The sequence below is a fragment of the Microcebus murinus genome, chromosome 22 (genome assembly GCF_040939455.1).
Source record: "Microcebus murinus isolate Inina chromosome 22, M.murinus_Inina_mat1.0, whole genome shotgun sequence".
Taxonomy (NCBI): domain Eukaryota; kingdom Metazoa; phylum Chordata; class Mammalia; order Primates; family Cheirogaleidae; genus Microcebus; species Microcebus murinus.
Genome location: NC_134125.1, coordinates 20,615,749 through 20,637,780, shown reverse-complemented (window position 1 = coordinate 20,637,780; position 22,032 = coordinate 20,615,749). Strand labels below are relative to the sequence as shown.

Below are 22,032 nucleotides of genomic sequence, written 5' to 3'. Positions count from 1 at the left end.
TTAGAAGATTCAAACTCCAGGTCCCTGCTGGGAGTAACCATTGTCATTTGACGTGGGGGGCTTATTAGCCCTGTCTCGGTGCATTTATGTACATGGATATGGGCCCATAGAAACAGATTCGGTCTTGTTTGCTTTTGGGATCATAGCTTGCTTTCTCTAGCTTGCTTTTTTCCTTGGGAAAAAGTCTTAGAATTCTTTCCCTGTCAGCACAAATAGATCAATGTTGTTCTCGAGAACTTCCACACGGTGATTTGTAATACAGGTGTGGCACAGTTCATTTGACCATTTCATTCATGATGGACATTAGTTGCTTTCCATTTTCCACTGTTACAAACAATGCTCAAACGAAAATCCCTGACCAGGCCTCTTTGTGCACACAGCCAGGGTTTCTCTAGGGTAGATGCCTTGAAAGGGAATTTTCTGGTCAAAAAGTGTATACGTTTTACATTTTAACAGCAGCTCTCAGCCAGGTGTGGTGGCTCATGCCTGTAATCCTAGCACTCTGGGAGTCCAAGGCAGAAGGATTGCTTGAGCCCAGGAGTTCAAGACCAGTCTGAGCAAGAGCGAGACCCTGTCTTTACTAAAAATAAAAAACATAGCTGGGCATGTAGTCCCACTTACTTGGGAGGCTGAGGCAGTAGGATCTCCTGAGCCCAGGAGTTTGCGGTTGCAGTGAGCTATGATGACACCACTGCACTCTACCTGGGGCAAAAAAGGGAGACTCTGTCTCAAAAAAATAAGCAAAAAAACTGGCAGCTCTTGGGATGTCCTCTGAAGTGGCTGGACCTGTCCCCACCGGCACCAGCAGCAATGAGAGTCGCAACCACCCACGCCATCACCAAAGCGTGGTTTCACTTGTCTCGGTTTGTGCCAGTCCAGGAGGTGGAGAAGTGAGAGCTGTGGCCTCTCCAGACCCTTTGCACTCTGCAGCCATCCAAGCCTGATAGTTTTCCTTCCTCTCTCCCTGCCATTCCCCCTTAGCACCAGGAAGGAAGAGAACACGCGGAGCCTGCTGAATGACAAGCGATCAGTGGTAGAGCAGCGGCAGCGCTACGAGCAGTACAGCGTGGTGGTGGAGGAGGTAGGCCACCCAAGGCCAGCCTCTGCTGGGCGGGGGAGACTGGGCCAGCCTCTGAGCCCCTCTGACCCATGGTTCTGCCGTTGCAGGTGCCGCTGCAGCCAGGTGAGAGCCTACCTTACCATGGTGACGACTACGAGGATGAGTATGATGACACATACGATGGCAACCAGGTGGGCGCCAACGATGCAGACTCCGATGATGAGCTCATCAGCCGCAGGTGAGGCCGTAGGACGGGGAACATTCCAGGGCAGAGCAGCTCTCAGGTCCACGGGCCTTCCGCAGCCTCTTGTTTATACAGATGAGGAAGCCACAGCCCTGATCACAGGAGCAAATCAGTGACAGAATCAGGGCCCAAACCCAGGCCTCCTTACTCCCTCTCCAGTGTTCCTCCACCCCAGCCCACCCTGAGTAGGCATTTATTTGTTCATATGCAGTGGTTTTACATTTTTCTTCTTTTTTTTGGAGGCGGGGAGACAGAGTCCTGCTCTGTTGCTCAGGCTAGAGTTCTGCGGCATCAGCTTAGCTCACAGCAACCTCAAATTCCTGGGCTTAAGCAATCCTGCTACCTCAGACTTCTGAGTATCTGGTCTATAGGCGTGCACCACCATGCTCAGCTAATTTTTTGTATCTATTTTTATTTGCCCAGCTAATTTTTTTTCTTATTTTTAGTATAGACAGGGGTCTCACTCTTGCTCAGGCTGGTCTCGAACTCCTGACCTCAAGCAATCTTCCCACCTCAGTCTCCCAGAGTGCTAACATTATAGGCATGAGCCATTGCACCCAGCCTACATTTTTCTTCTTAATTGCAGAAAACTTTTCTCGGTGGGATCTTATGGTGATTCCCCAGCACAGATCAAGGCAGACCTGCCGGGCACTGTGGCTCACACCAGTGACTCAGGAGGCTGAGGCGGGAGAATCTCCTGAGGCCAGGAGTTCAGGATCAGCCTGGGGAACATAGCAAAACCCCCTCTCTGCAAAAAATAAAACTAGCAGGGCACACTGCACTCCTGTAGTCCCAGCTACTTGGGAGGCTGAAGCAGGAGGAGCACTTGAGCTCAGGGGGCTGCAGTGAGCTATGATTGCACCCCTGCACTCCAGCCGCGGGGACAGAGCAAGAGACCCCATTCTAAAAAACAAACAAAAAAGCAGAGCCACCCTAACTAATGGAGGACTGGCGGCCCCCAGGGTCTCAGCTCAGCCTCTCCTTTGGCCCCACATGCAACCCTGGCACCCTCAAGGAAGCAAAGCTGGCCTGAAAAGCACTTAGGTATTTCCCAGCCTCCCAGGCCTGTTCCCATCCTGGCAGCCTCCTCACACCCTGCTGAGTTTCTCCTCCTTGAGTTTCTCTCTCCAGGAAGAGCCTAATCTTTGATCTCACTTTCTCTCCACACCCTCAGGCCCTTCACCATCCCTCAGGTACTGAGAACCAAAGTGCCTGGAGAAGGGCAGGAGGAAGAGGATGATGAGGAAGAGGAGGCTGAAGATGAGGCCCCCAAGGTACCTCCTTGGCAGGGGCAGATGAAGGGGAGGGTGCGGTTCTGAGCGGTGAATGGGGAGCACTGCGACCCCCACCCTGCATCTGGCCATGGGTCATCACTGCCGGGGACAGGAGGGGTCCCTTCAAGCCCACGATGTCTGCTTGCAGAGCTGCTGGCCTAGAACCTCCCTCTGCTGCCCAGGGTACAGATTAGAGGCTGGGCCTCTGAGCTGCCAGGTTCATTAGGCCCAGGAGCCCAGGCGCTGGGGAAGGGCAACTGTCAACTGCCGTGCCCAGGCTGGCAACTCTTAGATTCAGAGAGCAGTTAGCGCCCAAGGGCCCTGGGAGGTCATCTGGACGAGTGGGTTTGAAAATTCTATTTTTTAGCAGCTGAACTTATTCTCCAAATGAAATCTTAACTCAAACCTCGACATATAAAACAGTTGAAAGCGGTACTGCTCTGGTGAATGGGGCAGTAGCCTGGGACCCCTTGAGCTTCTCATGCCCTCCCAGCAGGGTGACAAATCCAGATGTTTGCAGGCCCAGTCACCCTGAGTAGCAGGGCCTGGTGGGGACTGCGCTGCGTGGCGGGAGGCGCGCACCATGCCTGAGGGGCTCCCCAGTGCAAGCGCGGGCCTGAAGTCACCGCAGATTTCCCTTCCCAGGCAAAGGGTCAGCCAAGGCATTTATGTAAAATCTACCAGTTTGCACATATTACTAATTCTGCTTCTTTTGTTTGGGTTTGGTTTTTTTTTTTTTTTTTTTACAAAACCGCTGACCACCAAAGCCTGCCTGTGGTCTTTGGGTCGCAGTGTCCTCCCGCACTGGTCCAGCCTTCTTGCACTCTTGGCACAGAAGGCTGTCCTCGAGAGCAGATGCTCCCACAGCATAGGGCCAGTGGCACCAGAGCAAGGCCGAGGCCTCCAGCTCCCAGGACAAGTTGGCCTCCAAGCCTCTCTTGGCTTTCAGGGCCCTGCGTGGCCTCTCGCAGTGGCCACCCTGCCCCTCCCCCCACTTCCATGTCACTGTCACGCTCCAGCCACAGTCCATCCACGCTAGCAGCCCCAGGCCCTCCAGCCACCTCCTCCTCCTCGGGGAAGAGGTGAGCAGGGGGCTCCTCGTGGAAACCTCAGACCACAGCAAGCCCACTCGGTTGCAGTGTCACTGTGCTGTGCCGCAGCGTCCCCCTGCTGGAGGCGTGAATGAGATTCTTTTGGGCAGGGCCTTACCCAGCAATTCCAGATTTGTCTCCTCTCCCCTCCACAGCCCGACCATTTTGTGCAGGACCCTGCAGTGCTGAGGGAAAAGGCAGAAGCCAGACGCATGGCCTTTCTCGCCAGGAAAGGGTGAGCATTCAAAGGCTGTTTCTGGCAGGAGGGGACCCACGTGGGGAAGGTCCAGCCAACCCCTTGGGGAGCCCATACAGAAACCCTAAGTCCTTCATGTGCGTTACTTTAGCTATCATGAAAACCGCATTTTACAGATGAAAAAATACAAGCCCAGAGATGTTAAGTAATCTGCCAAAGGTCACACAGCTAGTAGGTGGTGGAGCAAAGATTGAGCCCAGATGGCTGGCTCAGCTCTGGGTCCACACTCGTAACCGTTACTTGATGAACATGGCAAGGGGTTCATCGCCCAGTGTAGGAGCCCAGCATGTCCAGGGCTAGCTGGTGTCAGGAAGAGTGTAAAATACGAGAGATCTCAGGCAGACAGACACATGTCCTTCATGGCTGAGAGAGACATGGTAGGGACAGGGGCACTTGAGCTGGGTGGGAAAGGCGCAGAGGAGCTTGTGACTCGAGGACAGAAAGGCAAGAAAGTGCAGGTGTGGTCAGGGAGAGAGGTCTTCGGAGGGGAGCTGGGAGTGGGTAGCCAGAGAGTCCTCTAATCCAGCCCTTCATCTTTCCAGTGAGGAAACAGTCTAGAGGGGCCCAGGGTCTGCCAGGGTTAGGCCATTCCCCCTTCCTAGCCTTGCACTCATTCGGGATACACTGCCTACTGGTGCCCAAGGCCTCACTACAAGGGAAGGCATTTAGAGTTCATTCTGAAGGCAATAGGGAGCCACAGAAGGTTGTTGAGCAGGAAGCAGCATAACTCTGACTTTCCATTCATCCCAACCCCACAAGCACAGAGCTTTGGACGTATCCCAGCAGTTGAGATGGTCTGAAAAGGTCCTAGGTCATGTCTGTGAATGCACTTGGTCTTTGGAGACCACTGAGCCAGGCCCTGGGGTGTAAGACAGGAATAATGTCTCATCTGTAGCATGTGGCCCTGGACGTCAAGGGAAGCCACCCACCCAAGCCCTGTTCCCCTCCTGTGGGCTGCAGTCAGCCCACCAGCTGCTCCTGCCCCACAGCATAGCGATGGACCCACCGGGAACCAAGGTTCAGAGAAAGAAAACACCAGGCTCAGGGCTGGCCAGAGCCCCGCCTCCGCCCGGCTCCATTTCTCCCCCCATCTGAACTTGGGACATAGGTGACCTGGCCCAAGTTGTGTGTCCTCTCCCAGTAACCAACGAGGCAGGCTGTGGGTTCTTCCCATCAGAGCCTCTTCTGGTGACAGAATCTCCTGGGGACGGGTTGTTGCTCCCTTAGGTACCGGCATGACAGCTCAACGGCAGTGGCCGGTGGCCCCCGGGGCCACGGGCAAAGCCGCGAGACGACGCAGGAACGCAGGAAGAAGGAAGCCAGCAAGGCAACGAGGGCCAACCACAACCGGAGAACCATGGCCGACCGCAAGAAGAGTAAAGGCATGATCCCGTCCTGAGGCTGCTGCACCAGCCCCAGCAGGGAGGCACTGCTGCCTACCCACAGCCTGGGGCCTCCTCACTAGCTGGCCCCCTGCCGGGCCCCAAGTTCAACTCAACCCCTCAGCAGCCTCAGCTTTGCAGCCCCTGAGAAGGCCGCCTTGTTGTCCACCAGCCAGCCATGAGCGCCTTCTAGAGAACACACAGTGCCTTATCCCACAGCGGAGCAGCCCCTGGCGCCAGCGAGCAGGCACCTTCCCCCAGCCGCACTGGCGGGGAGGGGCGGGGATGGGGACGGAGCCCAAGGCAAGCCCCAAACCTGGCGTAGCAAGACACCACTTCCCTTTCTCCCTGGACGTCAGGAAACCCGTATATTCAAATACAAAAAGGCCTGCAAATAAAGTTTTTGACCCTTTCAAGCAGTGATCCATGATGTCCCTGTCACCTACTCCCACTGTGTCTCATTCTTCAGGGACAGCTGCCAGCTGGAGGCCAAGAGGGCAAAATGGTCACTGTGCCCTTTTCATTGACCTTTCGCGCTTGGCTGTCAGTGTAACCCCTCCCAGGCTGTCTCTGCCTGGCTGTGGGGCCCTGAGAACATCACCGCCTTCTCTGAGCCTCCAGTCCCTGCCGTGGAATGAAGGGCTGGAGGGTGTGAGGCCTGTGGTCCTTTCTGTGCTCTCACCCAGCTCTGACAGCTCCACTTAGGAGGTAGGTACTGTTTTCAGCCCCATAGTACAGATGGGTAAAGTGAGGCACTAAGGGCTGAAGGTGCCTGCTCAGGCCATAGCTGGGAAGTAGCAGAGCAGGGCTGGACATTCAGCCTGGTCTCTGGCCTTTAGAGGGCCCTAGATCCCTCCGGAGTGGTGCTTTCTCCTCATAGCTGGCCCGAGGACATTTGGCGAGTGGCAGAGCCAGTACCAGAATACAGCACCTCAAGGTTGCACATCCGCTCTGTTAAATCCCCCCAAATCAAGAGTTGGATGGAAACCTTAAAAAACGAGGGTATCACTGCCAAACCCTATTGAAGAGAGTGGGACTTGGGCCTCATTCCTCAAAGCCCCCTCCCAGGCATGGCCAGCCAACCAGCTGCTGTCGTGGCAGCAACTGGCAGGCCTCCTGATTCCTGGGCCTCCCGGAATGTTGCCAGTTGGTGGAGGATCAGCCGGGCTCACCCAGCCTGGCTCGGCCTGGCCCGGAGTCCATCAGCGGAGCCGGGGCCCATGCCTGGCCGGGCCTTGACAAAGCACCGTGGATGCTCGTGCAATTTATTTGCACGTGCTTAGGATGCGAGTCTGAAGCAGAGGCAGACAGGCACTTGACGGGTCAGCCCACACAAGTGAAAATCAATGGCAATCCTTCTGTCTCGCCGCTGCTTCTGGTGCATTTGAGATGCAGCGCAGATACGGGGGTGGTGTCCTCCCCTCTTGCTGCCAGATTAGCAGAGCTCGGGCCCAGGGTTAGCCGTCCTGACTGGCAGCAGGAAGACTCTGTTACCTCTTGCAAGCAGTCGCCAGTGACTGAGCTCAGTGGCAGCGCCATTCCTTTCCTCAGACCCAGCGCTTGTCCCTGGAGCGAGGGAAGGTGGATCAGGGAGCTGTCAGGCTTCACTGGTCCTACCTGTTCCTATTCGTACAGCCCCCCTCCCTTTCACGTGTCATCTGTGCCTCCCAATCACCTGGAGTGGGGTCCAGGCCTCACATGAACACCCTCTTTTAAAGAGTTTGAGAAGCCAGGCAATTTCTCAGAATTTTCAGAATGTAGCGCCAGGTTCAACTCAGTCTCCCTTGAGGAACTACTACTTTCTCTTTTCAGATCTTGGGGGTACTCTTTCAGGGGTGCTTTGAAAACAACTCAGGAGCCATCAAGGGGCTCATAGGCATACCTCTTCACCTCTCAGGGCCTCAGTTTTCCCATCTGTGAAGTGAGCCCATTGGACCAGATAACATGTTTCCACTTGGTGCCAATTAAATCAGAGGAGACCCCAAGGTTTAAGAGCAGCAGCTGCAGAAGTGTTAGAAGCAAAGTGGGGTGGGAGCTCTGGTCCCTGCCTGCTCGTCACTGTGTCCCATCACCCCGACTGCTTCTCCTGCCCAGGTATTTTCTAAGTGCCTTCTCTGGGCCCTGGCAGAGAACACGACTATCACTGACGTTTCCCAGGAAGCTTTGAAGACCTGTGTCTCTGAGTGGACTTAAAACTTGAATGTCTTTGTTCCTAGTCCGTGGGTGGCAATGCTGGTGGACATGTGTGTTTGAACAGTGCCCCTGAGAGGTCGGGGGCAGAGCCTAACACTGTTTATTAAAAGGGGCCGGGAACCTATGGTGGGAACAGGCCAGTAACTTGCCCAAAGCCCCTGGCAAGTTAGCAGCAGAGCCTGGAGGCACATCCTCTCTTGAGTCGCCCCCTTAAAGGGCCAGGTGCAGTCTGAAAGAGTGAATGATTGGCGAGAACCTGCTTGTCTTGCCACTCTAGGAGCTTGGGTAAATATTAATAATACAGGGAGGGAAACAAAAAACAAAATCCAACACACAAAGAAACACAGGGGAGTGTTGTGTAGCTCTTTAAAAAGATGTCAACAAAGACTGGGTAGCCACATGGGAAACTAAGTATTCAAGAATATTTTTTTTCAAAGAGAATACATTTGGTCAGGCGCGGGTGGCTCACGCCTGTAATCCTAGCACTCTGGGAGGCCGAGGCAGGCAGATTGTTCGAGGTCAGGAGTTCGAAACCAGCCTGAGCAAGAGTGAGACCCCCGTCTCTACTATAAATAGAAAGAAATTAATTGGCCAACTAATATATATAGAAAAAATTAGCCAGGCATGGTGGCACATGCCTGTAGTCGGGAGGCTGAGGCAAGAGGATTGCTTGAGACCAGGAGTTTGAGGTTGCTGTGAGCTAGGCTGACACCTTGGCACTCACTCTAGCCTGGGCAACAAAGCGAGACTCTGTCTCAAAAAAAAACAAAGAGAATACATTTAAAAGCAAGAATACGTGATGGTGTAGTGCACCATGATTGTGAAATGTTTAAAATTTTTTTTTGCACACAGACCAGGGTTGGAAGGGAACGTGCATAAATGAAAATGCTGGAGTGTGGGTGATCATGCTCAGGAGACCATGATGGTTTGTAATGAGAATAAAAGCACTTACTGAACATTTACCATGGCCAGAGTTTGTGCTCGGCTCTTTCTTTGCATTCCCTTGTTTAATCCTCACAAGGTAGGTACAGATGAATAAACCACTGTACAGGAAGGTTAGGCGACTTGCCTAAGATTGCACAGTTAGCAAGTGACAGGGGTTGGAGGGTGGCAAGATTCAGTCCTGGGACTGTCTCCTAACGCCCAGCTCTTAACCCGTAAGCCCACTACCTGCCATTCCTTTCTCTCCCCCACCCCCACATCCTTGTCTCTGTTCTTACAACGAAAGAAGAAAATATAAGTGAAATAGTTGCAGTGCAAGAGGATGGGAAACGCCATTTTGTCGTGCCAGGCCAATGAGCCCCCAGTGACATGTGTATGGACAGGTATTGGACCATTTGATATTGTCCCACAGATCTCAGATGATGCTCTGTTCCATTTTTTCCACTTTTTTCTGTTTTCCTATTTCTCCTTCTCTCTATGTGTCCAGTCTGCTTCCCCATTGCACACTTCACTTTTGTGTTCAGCCCCTCTCTCGGGGAAAGGGGAGAAAACTAGGGCATTCTCAGCTCAGATGGTGACCGCAGACCTGAGGAGTGCTACAAAGGCCTGGGAGGGGACAAAGAGGGCAGAAGAGGAGTGAGCCCCAAAGTTAGGGCCACAGGGCAGACCAGGCCGTGACCCAGTCATTGGCCCAGAGCAGCTGCCGTCAGTGTTTGCTGCCTGTTCTCGGGGCTCAAGGCGTGGGCGGTCAGCCCGGCTGGGAGGGCCCAAGAAGGGGAGGACAAGTGCATCTATTCAGCACATAGTGGCCAAAGACCTGCTGGGTGCCAGGCGTGTGTGATAAAGGCCTGGCTTTGCCCTCCTGGAGGGACAGTGCAAGGACCATATGGATATTAAATAAGACATTCTGGGAAGATGATGAATAATAGTTGTGCTACATCCTAATAAATAAGTGAAGAAATGAATAGGAAGGAAAATAGGCAATCAACAGGAAGGGGCCCAGAGCAAAGAGACTTTCCCGAAGCAGAGGGTGGTGGCAGCGTCGGGCAGCAGCCGAGAGAGAGGTCAGGCAGGCCAGGCAATGGGCTCCTTGGGCTGCACCAGGAAGCAGGTGGCAGCCGGCAGGGGAGAAGGCAGGACAGTGGGTCCCTCTTGGAAGGAAATTGGCATTGAAGGAGAGGAAGACGGGGCTCAGAGGTGAGAAGGGTGTTTATGGGATGCCTAGAAGGAGCCCAAGAGGTGCCAGGGTCCCCAGTGGAGGAAGGGAGGGCCACATGGAGGCCCCCAGGTCAGCCTGGCATCTGCTTTTATCTCAATCTCTGGGCAGTGAGGCCAAAAGGCAGGGAGGAGCCTTGCCTGTGGCCCGAGGCTGCTGTTGCAATTCTGTAGTCTTTACCAAGGTAAAAAAAAATTGGTTGTGTCTAAAGGTTACCATCCCTAGCCCTGTGTGTGTATGGGATGGGGGCGGGGCATCCTTACAACGCGCATGAAATTCCCACTTCACATCATACTGGAAATTCTCTTCCAGCGATCAATAATCAACAAGAGAATTTTACACAGGCTGGCAGGATTCAGAGAACCTTAAAGGGCATTTAGTACAGATTTTTCAACTACTCCCAAGCAGCCCCAGTCTTAGGCTTTGGAATTTCAGATGCCCCGTCCTCCCCTGGGGGTGGGGAGCTTCGTCCTGCTTAAGAATTCACTGGGCTTCTGTGGGTCCCTCCCAGCCAGAGAGGTTTCCTCCGGCTTTGCTCACTGTGGTCTAAATGACAAAAATGATGGGTACTTAATTCTAGTTTTCCAAATATGAAATTATGACACTGACTCTGCTTTTCCTAGCTGTAGGGGCGCACCCTCAGCACTCCGGCATATCCCTGAAGTGCTCTGCCATCCCAAGGAGGTAATTATGGTTTTCTCCTCTTTAAAGTGGTTTTTCCTGAAGAGCCAGGCAGAAAAGGGGGCCCCAGGGGGACAGGCACTAATTATTCCTGTAAATTTAGGAATTTTCTTTGCAGATTTCACGCAGCTCCTCCCTCATCTCCCATCTCGTATTCTGATCTGCTTACTTAGTGTTTGGTCACACACAGACTCCAGGCCTCAACATGCCCAGCCTTTCTGTGGTTAATTTGTTGACAAAGGTGGCCTGGGGTAGTAAAAAGAGCACTGGATTAAAAGTCAGGAGGCCTTAGATTTCAACAAGCTGTGTGACCCTGGGCCAGTCACTTGATCTCTCTGGGCCTCAGTTCTTTCTTTTGAGAAATAGGGATGATCATTGTCCCCTGCCCTCTTGCCTCATGGGCGTGGGTAATTGTGAGGGTCACACAAGATCACAGCTGGGGTGGGGTGCGCTCTGAAAGCAGTGAGCCCCGCTCAGATGGGACAGATGGAGACTCCTGTGGTTGGCAGCTCTGCCTCCTCTGCATTTGGGGCAGTTTCCATGTCTTCCCTCTTTAACCACCCTGCCAGAAACCGCTTAGCACCAGTCACCTGCCATTTCCATGGGGAATTCTGGGGTCCCAGGGACAGGAACAGTTTTAGAACTGCCTCCATCGGGTTTTGGCTGGCAGTTCTCATGGACAGGACAGAATCAGGGGATGGCTTGAACTCAGGTTTTTGCCCCCATGGGCAAGTTCTGTCATGAAGCAGCCTCTACCCAGGCCCCTGCCTCTAGGGAAGCCTGGGACTATCTAGCTGAGACCCCTTTGGATAGGAGTTTGTTGAGAAGACAGTGGGGCTGCCCCAACCTTGTGACAGGCTCCCCAGATGCCACATGACACAGCCAATGGGCAGAGCCCACCCTGCAGGGCCAGACAGCCTCCATCACAGGAAAACAGCGTCAGATGAGAACCAACTTGATGACCTGTCAAAGGAGGGGTGGCCTGTCATCCCTGGAAAATCACACTCCCCTGCTCAGGAGGGGCCTGCACAGAAAGGTGTGGATTTGCAGCCCTCGGGCAGGAGGTGGCCCTCTCTCCTCCACAGGGTATTAACTCAGAGTAAGAAGTGGTAGCTGGGCCTTTTCCTTGGGGGACCTGAGTTTTCTGAATTGCTGGTGGCCTGTTTTTCTTTTCGCCATTCAGAGCAAGGGCTAGGCTCTGGTGTCAGAACTGAGCTGGGCTCAGCCACTCCTGAGTGACTTTGAGCAAGGTGGCCTCATCTCTCTGAGCTGCAGTCGTCTTATCTGTGAACTGGAGGTGTTGGCAGGGTGGCTGGGACAAGTGCGTACAGCTCCGGCCTGCCGTGGGACAGGCTAGTGGATTTGCAAGGCCTTGCTCACAGGGACCCGGCTGGAAGAGGGATGGCAGGTGCCTCCTGCCAAAGCTCCAGCTGGCCTTGCATGCCTCCTGCCTCTCGCTCTCTTGGCATAGCTGCCTGGACGCCTCCAGGGCCGCCCTCCCAGAAGCCTTCAGGCTCTAGATGTCCTGGAGCACAGGAGCTGGACAGAGAAGATGACAGGCACGGCCTAGCCTGGTAAGTGTGTAGTGAGTGCCCTGGGAGCCCAGAGGCTGTGTCCCGCCCAGTTTTGTGGGACTGCAAATGTGCACTGAATCCTTAAAGCAAAGCCAAGTGGTAGGTGTGGTTATAAGCCTCATCTAGAAGTTCAGGCACTTGCTCATGGCTGCAAAGTGGCAGAATTCACACTCAGGTCTGCCAGCCTCCCAAGTTGGTACAGTCAGCCTCTGGCTGTCCTTCCCTATGGCGTTGGCACTTGAACCGGGTGCCACAATACTCCACATGTAGTTAGCTCAGCATGGAAAAGAGGGCCTGTCGCCTCCTTTGTTTTCAATACCATACTTGTGCTGATACAACTTATAATTTAAGTCATTGCATTGACAGAGGGGCAGGGGAAAGAGAAGAGAGTAGGAAGCAGGGAGGACATAGTTCCCCAATCTGCTCTGCTGTCGCCTCTCCTGCCTGGAGGGGGGGGTGCGCCTCGGAGGGCCCAGTTGGAAGGGTGGGTGGCATTAGGAAGCCATCACGGGGCACTGCAGCCCCAGGGCAGGAGGTGGCCCTCGCTGCTGGAGGCCTGTACGGGAGGGAGACGGGTCTGCTCAGACATCAGGGACAGAGGGAAGCTGAGCAGGAGGACTCCGCTCTTGGCGAAAGGTGTGCGGAAGAGATAAGGGCTGCAGGAGGGAGACACAGGGTGGCTGGGGTTTAAAATAGTGTTAGAGGGATGGAAAAACAAGATTGCCAAGGGACACAAAGGAGAACACGAGAAAGTGATCAGGCCTCAGAGGAGCGATGTCGGGAACACGGTCTTACAGCCGCTGGGACAGCGAGGGGGAGGCACTTGGCTGGTTCGGCTGCACACTCAGCACCAAAGCTCTCAGCCTGCATTTTGTGGATCAAATATGCTAATTAGACCCTGGTCCCTGAAGACTGTACAGGGAGCCCCATTAATGTACCCGCTGTAACAACATAACAAAATCACCCCTAATAGACTTGTAATAAGCACAACACAAGGGCTCTCTCATGTATCTTCCCAACCACCCTGTGAGGTATTATTATCATTATTCCGTTTTTCATTTGAGGAAACTGAGGTTCAGAGAGGGTAAGCAACCTGCTCAAGGTTCTCCAGCCAGAGAGTAACAGAGCTAGGACTGAAGCTCAGGCTTGCACTGTTTCCGTAATCCATGCCTACACGCAAGATGACCCAGGGCCGGGCGCGGTGGCTCACGCCTGTAATCCTAGCTCTCTGGGAGGCCGAGGCGGGCGGATTGCTCGAGGTCAGGAGTTCGAAACCAGCCTGAGCAAGAGCGAGACCCCGTCTCTACTATAAAATAGAAAGAAATTAATTGGCCAACTAATATATATACAAAAAATTAGCCGGGCATGGTGGCGAATGCCTGTAGTCCCAGCTACTCGGGAGGCTGAGGCAGGAGGATTGCTTGAGCCCAGGAGTTTGAGGTTGCTGTGAGCTAGGCTGATGCCATGGCACTCACTCTAGCCTGGGCAACAAAGTGAGACTCTGTCTCAAAAAAAATAAAAATAATAAAAAAAAAGATGACCCAGCAAAGGAAAGCACGGCAAGGACCCTATTTGGTAGGCTTGCAGAGTAAGGCTTGAAGTAGCCCCGGTCTTACATGTCAGGCTAAGGAATTTGAACTTGATCTTGTAGGCAGTGGGGAGCCATTGAAGGTGTTGGAGCAGGGTAGTTAGTCTGGCAGCCTTACAAGGGTTCAATGGAAAAGAAGGGTCCAGAACAGTTGGGACAGGTTCTGTGCAGGAGTTTCAAGGGGTGGGGATGGGCCAGGCAGGAGCAGCAGGAAGGCGGTCAGCACCTCTGCACACACAGACTGTAGACCGTGTAGCTCCCAGCCGACACTTTCTCTATATTCCATCATTGCCTTGTCCTTGGTGCCAGCTGGAGTCTGCCCTTACCATTTTACTTATATATAAACCTGAGTGTATCCAGGCAAGGCCCCACAGAAAAAAATGATTTTTACATAGTGTGGAGCAATAGACATGATCACAGCCAACTGTCTTGCCTTTGGACCTCTGCTCCACTCTCACTAGCTGTGTTACCCTGGGCAAGACACTCAACATCTCTGAGCCTCATTTTCCACCTGTAAAAAGAAGTGGAGAGCAGTGCCCACCTCCGAATGAGGATCTAGTGACACAGAGGACATTTGCGCACCGGGCCCAGTCTGGGCCCTGGGTGGATGCCCGGAGAAGGCAGCTATTTCTGAGTGTGTGATCTGCGTGTGCCGGTCGCCTGCCCCAGTACACAGTGTTTGTCTTTCGCTATCAGTCAAGCAGCTGCCACAGCCTCCATCTTGCCCAAGAAATTTGTATTCCCTCCAACTTTGCACGTTGCTCAGACATTTTAAATTCATTGATTTCTGTCCTTTCCTCAGAAGACTTCAAACTCATTTATAGGACAGTCCTTGTTCCTTGTTTTTTCGAAGCGCTGACTGAGTTACCAGGATGGAATCTATTTCTTTTTAATAACTTACAAAAGCAGTGACATGCTCTGTATGGTTCACACAAATAAGCAAAGGAAAACCAGCGATAATCCCACTGTGCAGAAATAATCACTGTTAGGATTTCAGTTCTTATCCTTCCAGAATTTTTACTTAGAAAAAGGAATATACACAGTGATTTTATACAAAAAAAAAAAAAAATGGGCTCACACCACACATGCTATTATAACTGTTTATTCAGTTAATAAGACATTGTGAACAATTTTCCATTTCTCATCTACAGCATGGTTAATGGCTTACTTGTATTCTATTGTACCAGGCTTTCGTCAGACAATTCCCTGTTGTTGTACATTTAGGTTGTTTCTAATTATTTGCTATTAAATCACAATGAAGAGCCTCCTGGCTAAATATTAGTCCATATCCACGATTATTTTCTCAGGATAAAATTGTAGAAATAGGATTGCTAGGTTAAATTTTTTCACTGACATTGTTGAATGAGTCTTCCTGCCAGCAGGGTTTCCCATACCTTGCTTGCACTAGGTATTATGATAATAATAATGAAAACTTTGGGAGTTTAAGAAGTAAAAGCATATCTGGGTTATTTTTCTTTTGCAAATCTGTTCTTTTTTTTTTTTTTTTTTTTTTTGAGACAGAGTCTCTCTTTGTTGCCCAGGCTACAGTGAGTTCTGTGGCATCAGCCTAGCTCACAGCAACCTCAAACTCCTGGGCTCAAGCAATCCTGCTGCCTCAGCCTCCCGAGTAGCTGGGACTATAGGCATGTGCCACTGTGGCTGGCTAATTTTTTCTATATATATTAGTTGGCCAATTAATTTCTTTCTATTTATAGTAGAGAGAGGGTCTTGCTCTTGCTCAGGTTGGTTTCGAACTCCTGACCTCGAGCAATCCGCCTGCCTTGGCCTCCCAGAGTGCTAGGATTACAGGCTTGAGCCACCACGCCCAGCCTGCAATCTGTTCTTGCAAAGCCTTGAGCAGCGAATGCAGGTAGAAAATGAATGAGCCTGAGAAAGATATAGAGGTGGTGAGGGGGTGCGGTGGGTGCCCCGATTCCCTTCAGGGTGCTGGAGGGGCTGGTGGCAGATCAGCCACAGTTGTCAGTCCTGTAAGGGATTGGCCCCTCCCCATCTGCCCCTTCCCCACCTTCCTAGGCCTCCAGCCTCCAGTGAGTGATCCACAGGGGATGTAGGCCGGGCGCAGTGGCTCACGCCTGTAATCCTAGCACTCTGGGAAGCCAAGGTGGGCGGATTGCTCGAGGTCAGGAGTTCAAAACCAGCCTGAGCAAGAGTGAGACCCCTGTCTCTACTATAAATGGAAAGAAATTAATTGGCCAACTAAAATTATATACAAAAAATTAGCTGGGCATGGTGGCGCATGCCTGTAGTCCCAGCTACTCGGGAGGCTGAGGCAGGAGGATCGCTTGAGCCCAGGAGTTTGAGGTTGCTGTGAGCTAGGCTGATGCCACGGCACTCTAGCCTGGGCAACAAAGCGAGACTCTGTCTCAAAAAAAAAAAAAAAAGAAAAAAAACAGGGGATGTAAAGGACTGACGGCTCCCCCAGCTCCAAGATGGCTCTGAAAGCATCCAATTTTCAGAACTCCCCAGGGTCAGCAGAGGTCTTTGTTGAGATTGCATATGCATTTAGCCTGACTTCTTCTGCCAATCCTGTCTGGTCCAGTTTCCTTACTTGCTTGGGTTTCAGGTATTCTCCCCAAGGGCATTCCCTCTTTTTTTTTCTTTTAGAGCTAGGGTCTCACCCTGCCCAGGCTGAAGTGCAGTGATGTGATCATAGCTCACTGTAGCCTCAAACTCCTGGGTTCAAGTGATCTTCCTGCTTAGCCTCCTGAGTAGCTGGGACTATAGGCACACGCCACCATGCTTGGCTAATTTTTCTATTTTTTAGTAGAGTCAGGGTCTACCTCTTACTCAGGCTGGTCTTGAACTCCTGACCTCAAGGGGTCCTCTTGCCTTGGCCTCCCAAAGTGCTGGGATTACAGGCATGAACTACCTCACCCAGCCAAGGGCACCCTTGAATAAACCTGCACACTAACCCCCAGCTCAGAGTCCACTTCCTGGGAAACCTGGCCTGTGACTAGGGAGCATCCTGTGTGCTGGCTGTACACGCCTGGAATGTTCTGACAGCTGGGCCTGCCTTCTTTCTTTGTGCTGCCAGGAAAACCGAGAGCTGCAATGGTTTGAGCCTTGGCAGGCAGCCTTGGAGTGCCAGAAGCTTCCAGGGTAGCCTCTGGCTGGGTTATTTAAGCGGTCAGCTGGGTAGAGATTTACCAAAGGGAGTTTGCTTACTCCCCTTGACACCCTTCCCAGATGACAACATCCCCAGAACTAACAAGAATCATAGCTGCCATTGTGCAATATCACAAGGGTTATTTTACAGATAAGGAAACTGGCTCAGAAAGAGTAAATAACCTGCCTGAGTTTACACAGCCAATGAGTGGTGGGGCTTGAAGTCTAATGCTGTTTACACTTCACTAGAGCTATTCAATGGGACTAATAATATGACCTCATGAATTATTGTTCAAGTTAAATGACCCATAAAGTGCAAAGCGCTTAGTACAATGCCTGGTTCATGGTAAGCGGAAATCCAAACTCTTTTAATGTGGTCTATAAGACACACTGTGTCCCATCTTCTCTGACACTCTCTCATTTCCTTTAGTTCTTACCTCCAGGGCCTTTGCACATGCTTTTCTCTTTGCTCAGAACGCTCTCACTTTACCTGGCTGAGATTTCCATTCAGATCTCAGCTCAAACATCATTTCCATGGAGTTGTTAACTAAAAAAAAAAAAAAAAATTAATGAGGTTTCTACTTTGGAAAAAGTAATGCAACCTGTCATGGCTGGGAACTCAGTTTTAAGGTGTTTCTGGGGTCCTCTTGGCCAAGAGGGGTCCATTCAGTTAGCAGAGGGCTTAGGATTTTATTTTTAGTTCACAAAGTCTTTTCTGACTGCCTGCTTGAGCATCTGACATTGCTCTTCAAACAGTCACTCCCTGTAAATTACCTCATTTTATTTTCTTCATAGCCCCTAGCATAAGCTGAAATTCTTATTTATTTTCCTGTTTACTGTCTGTGTCCCCCAGTAGAATGTAAGCTCCAAAAAGGCAGGGATCTTTCCTGCTCGCCACTTTGTGCCCAGGGTCTACTATAGTGCCGGGCAGAGTAGGGACTCCACAAAGATGTATTGGTTTAATGAATGGATGGATGAATAGTTTATACAAATTTTGAGAGGTATTTTTGAACACAAGAGAGAAGCTAGAGGAATAAGACATTAGCTCAAATAATTTTAGCCAAGAGAGTGATCCTGCTTGCTCGGGCTTATACCAGATGCCAGTTTCTCAGGAGAGGATTGCAGAGACCTTCTGGAACTCACTTTATGAGGTGCTCAAGAATTTAGCTTTCCCTGACACCTGTGCTGAGAGAGCAGGTGGAGAGTCTTTAGGGGCTCTCAACTCCAGGAAATGCCTCAGGCTAAGCTTGGGAGGGAGGAGAACTTTTTTCTAGTAATAAACAGCTTCTTGGTGCCAGTCTGAGGAGGGTGCTAATCATCACTCTTCCCACCTGCATGGCAGACCCAGTGCTCATTTGGCAGTGCCACCCAAGGACAAGTCCTTGGGATCTCAGGAAGAGCCCTGGGCCACCAGCTTCTAAGCAGCAGCCAGCTTCCAGGCCTGGAGGCTCTTTGTGTTCACTCTCTCCTTGGGCAGCCCTATTTTTATTCATTCATTCATTCATTCATTTATGAGACTGAGTCTCACTAAGTTGCCCAGATTGGTCTTGAACTCCCAGCCTCAAGCAATCCTCCCACCTCATCCTCCCGAGTGGCTGGGACTATAGGCACACACCACCATGCCAAGCTCCCCATTTTAATTTATTTATTACCCCACCTTATAAAAATAATACATTCTTGGTGCAGAAAACAAAGAAATCAGAGACAAATACAATGGAAAAAAATGAGGGGACCAATGTTAACAATCTGGTGTGAGCATTTCTAATTTTTTTCTCTTATCCATGTTTACCAAAAAAAGTATTATACTATATATGATTTTGTGACCAGCTTTTTTTACTTAGCTTTATATTTTCACTGTGTTCTTCTGTGAGCATTTGCCTTAACCAATTTTTACTTAATTGCTTTTTCTTTATAAAATGTTTTTGGATTAGAAGATCAATATCTGCTCGTTGTAAGAAAAAAAGTAGATCTGCCTACCTTTCAGAAATAACTGCTGTGAACAGTTTAGTGCACATCCCATGGGATTTTGTGTGTGCACATATCAAAGTGTATGTGTTTACATAAATGGGATCGAACTAAACAACTAAACATACTATTTTGTAACTTGATTTTTTTTCTATTTTATCTTTCTTTAGTATTACATACTGAATCACCTTCAGTTTTTTAAAGTCTACATAGATTTCTATGGTATGAATCTACTCTTTTAATTAGCTACTTCCTTATGGAAGGACTTTTTCTCTTCTTTTAATTCCAAACAATGCTCCAATGACTCTGTGTGTGTGTGTGTGTGTGTGTGTGTGTGTGTGTGTGCATGTGATTCTGGGGATAATTTTCTAAAAGTAAAATTTCAGAGACAAAAGAAATGAACATTTAAAGTAGATATTATTTTTTTTTTTTTTTATTTTTTTTTTTTTTTTGGGTAGGTTAGGCTGCAGTAATAAAGTAGATATTAGCCTGAGCAAGAGTGAGACCCTGTCTCTAACCAAAATAGAAAAAATTAGCCAGTTGTGGTCCCAGCTACTCGGGAGGCTGGGGCAGGAGGATCGCTTAAGCCTAGGAGATTGAAGTTGCTGTGAGCTACAGTGATGCCACTGCACTCCCCTTAGGGTGACAGAGTGAGACACTGTCTCAGAAAAAAACAACAAAAAAAGAGATGTTGCCAAAGTGTCAAGTGTCCTCCAAAACTATTGTTCTAACGCCCATGGGCAGTATCTGCTCTATCACACATACAAAACTGCTGTTGCTAATATTTTTCACCTTTGTGGCTCTAATGGGCAAAAAATGGTATTTCATTTTATGTTTCTTTATTAGTGAAACTGGGCATCTTTTCATCGTTTGTTGCGATTTGTGTTTCTTTTTTTTTTTTTTTTTTTTTTATTTTTTTTATTTTTTTTTTTATTTTATTTTTTTTTTTTTGAAAGGTCTGGGCGTTGATTTTTTTTTTTTTTTTTTTTTTGAGACAGTGTCTCACTTTGTTGCCCAGGCTAGAGTGAGTGCCATGGCGTCAGCCTAGCTCACAGCAACCTCAATCTCCTGGGCTTAAGTGATCCTCCTGCCTCAGCCTCCCGAATAGCTAGGACTACAGGCATCAGCCACCATGCCTGGCTAATTTTTTGTATATATATATTTTTAGTTGACCAATTAATTTCTTTCTATTTATAGTAGAGACGGGGGTCTCGCTTTTGCTCAGGCTGGTTTCGAACTCCTGGCCTAGAGCAATCAGCCCACCTCGGCCTCCCAGAGTGCTAGGATTACAGGCATGAGCCACCACGCCCGCCCATTTGTGTTTCTTAAATGCCTATTTGTCATTTACCTTAGCTTCTGCTGAGTTATTCATCTTTTTCTTACTGATTTGGAAGACTGCTTCATGTTAATAAGGTTGGTGCTATGGTCTGAATGTTTGTGTCTCCCCAAAATTCATATGTTGAAACCTAACCTTCAAGGTGGGGCCTTTGAGAGGTGATTAGGTCAGGAAGGCAGAGCCCTCGTGAAGGGGAGCAGGGCCTTTGTAACAGGCCGAAGGGAGCTCGTTCCCCTTCTTCTACCATGTGGGGACATAGCAAGAAGGCGCCATCTATGAACCAGGTAATGAGTCCTCAACAGACACTGAATCTGCTAGTGCCTTGATCTTGGACTTCCCAGCCTCCAAAACTGTCAGCAATAAATTTCTGTTGTTTATAAACCACCCAGTTTATGGTATTTTGTTATAGCAACCCAAAGAGTTGGTACTTTGCTATATTTGTTGGATATTTTCTTCTACTTAAAACATGGTTTAAATGACTGCATATTTGGGATAACGGCATATGTTCTATTTCCCTTCAACATTGTGCAGAACATCTCTTGTGGATATGTACTTTTTTTCTTTTAAGGAAAATTTGCCAGAAGTGGGATTGTTTGGGTTAAACGTATACATACGCATTAAGGTTCTTAATGCGTCTGTACAAAATATCCTCTAAGAAGATGGTACCACCTCGCACACTCCTGCCAGCAGTACATAAATGCCATTTGTTCATGTTGTCAACAAGGTTAGATAATATTTTTTAGCTTGGCAACTTGATAGATGTATTAGTTTCCTAGGGCTACCATAATGGATTACCGCAAACTGGGTAGCTGAAAACAACAGAAATTTATTCTCTCGTGGTTCTGGAGGCTAGATGTCCAAAATCAAGGTTTCAGCAAGACCTCTGAAGTCTCCAGGGAAGAATCCTTCCTTGTCTCTTTCCTTGCTTTTGGTGGTTGCTGACAATCTTTCGTATTTGTTGGCCGGTGACAGCATAACTCCAATCTCTGTCTCTATCTTTACAAGGTCTTCATCCTTGCTGTCCTTACATGGCCTTCTGATTTATTTTTTTTTAGAGACAGGGCCTTGCTCTGTCGCCCACATTGGAGTACAGTGGCATGATCATAGCTCACTGCAACCTCCAACTTCTGGGCTCGAGGGATCCTTCCATCTCAGCCTTCTAAGTAGCTGGGACTACAGGTGTGCACCACCATGCCTAGCTAATTTTTTTATTTTTTGTAAAGACAAGGTCTTCCTATGTTGCCCAAGGCTGCATGGGCGCCCCTTTTTTTTTTTTTTTTTTTTTTTGAGACAGAGTCTCACTTTGTTGCCCACGCTAGAGTGAGTGCCGTGGCATCAGCCTAGCTCACAGCAACCTCAAACTCCTGGGCTCGAGCAATCCTGCTGCCTCAGCCTCCCAAGTAGCTGGGACTATAGGCATGCGCCACCATGCCCAGCTCATTTTTTCTATATGTATTAGTTGGCCAATTAATTTCTTTCTATTTATAGTAGAGACAGGGTCTTGCTCTTGCTCAGGCTGGTTTCAAACTCCTGACCTTGAGCAATCCGCCCGCCTCGGCCTCCCAGAGTACTAGGATTACAGAGTGCTAGGATTACAAGCGTGAGCCACCGCGCCCAGCCTGCATGGCCTTCTTATATGGGCACTAGTCATTGGATTTGGGGCCTACCCCAATAGTATGACCTCATAACTAATTACATCTGCAAAGACCCTATTTCCAAATAAGGTCACATTTTGAGGTTCCAGGTGGACATGAATTTTGGAGGGACACCATTCAATTCAGTACAATAGGTAAAACTAGGTTTAGTATTTTTTTTTTTTTTTTTTTTTGAGACAGAGTCTCACTTTGTTGCCCAGGCTAGAGTGAGTGCCGTGGCGTCAGCCTAGCTCACAGCAACCTCAAACTCCTGGGCTCGAGTGATCCTTCTGCCTCAGCCTCCCGAGTAGCTGGGACTACAGGCATGCGCCACTATGCCCGGCTAATTTTTTTTATATATATATCAGTTGGCCAATTAATTTCTTTCTGTTTATAGTAGAGACAGGGTCTCGCTCTTACTCAGGCTGGTTTTGAACTCCTGACCTTGAGCAATCCGCCCGCCTCGGCCT

General features: G+C 49.8%; 1 protein-coding gene across 2 annotated transcripts in view; it reads left to right on the top strand.

Moving 5' to 3' along the window:
- Positions 1 to 5,723, top strand: part of ASCC2 (activating signal cointegrator 1 complex subunit 2) — a 41,609-nt gene extending 35,886 nt beyond the window's left edge. For both annotated transcript variants that reach the window (XM_012763874.2, XM_012763875.2), the window contains exons 16-20: positions 982 to 1,081; positions 1,168 to 1,298; positions 2,479 to 2,578; positions 3,825 to 3,904; positions 5,153 to 5,723. In XM_012763874.2, coding sequence (XP_012619328.2) covers positions 982 to 1,081; positions 1,168 to 1,298; positions 2,479 to 2,578; positions 3,825 to 3,904; positions 5,153 to 5,324 — 583 coding nt within the window. In that variant the 3' untranslated portion in view covers positions 5,325 to 5,723. The remainder of the gene's footprint in view (positions 1 to 981; positions 1,082 to 1,167; positions 1,299 to 2,478; positions 2,579 to 3,824; positions 3,905 to 5,152) is intronic.
- The last annotated feature ends 16,309 nt before the right edge of the window (positions 5,724 to 22,032 follow it).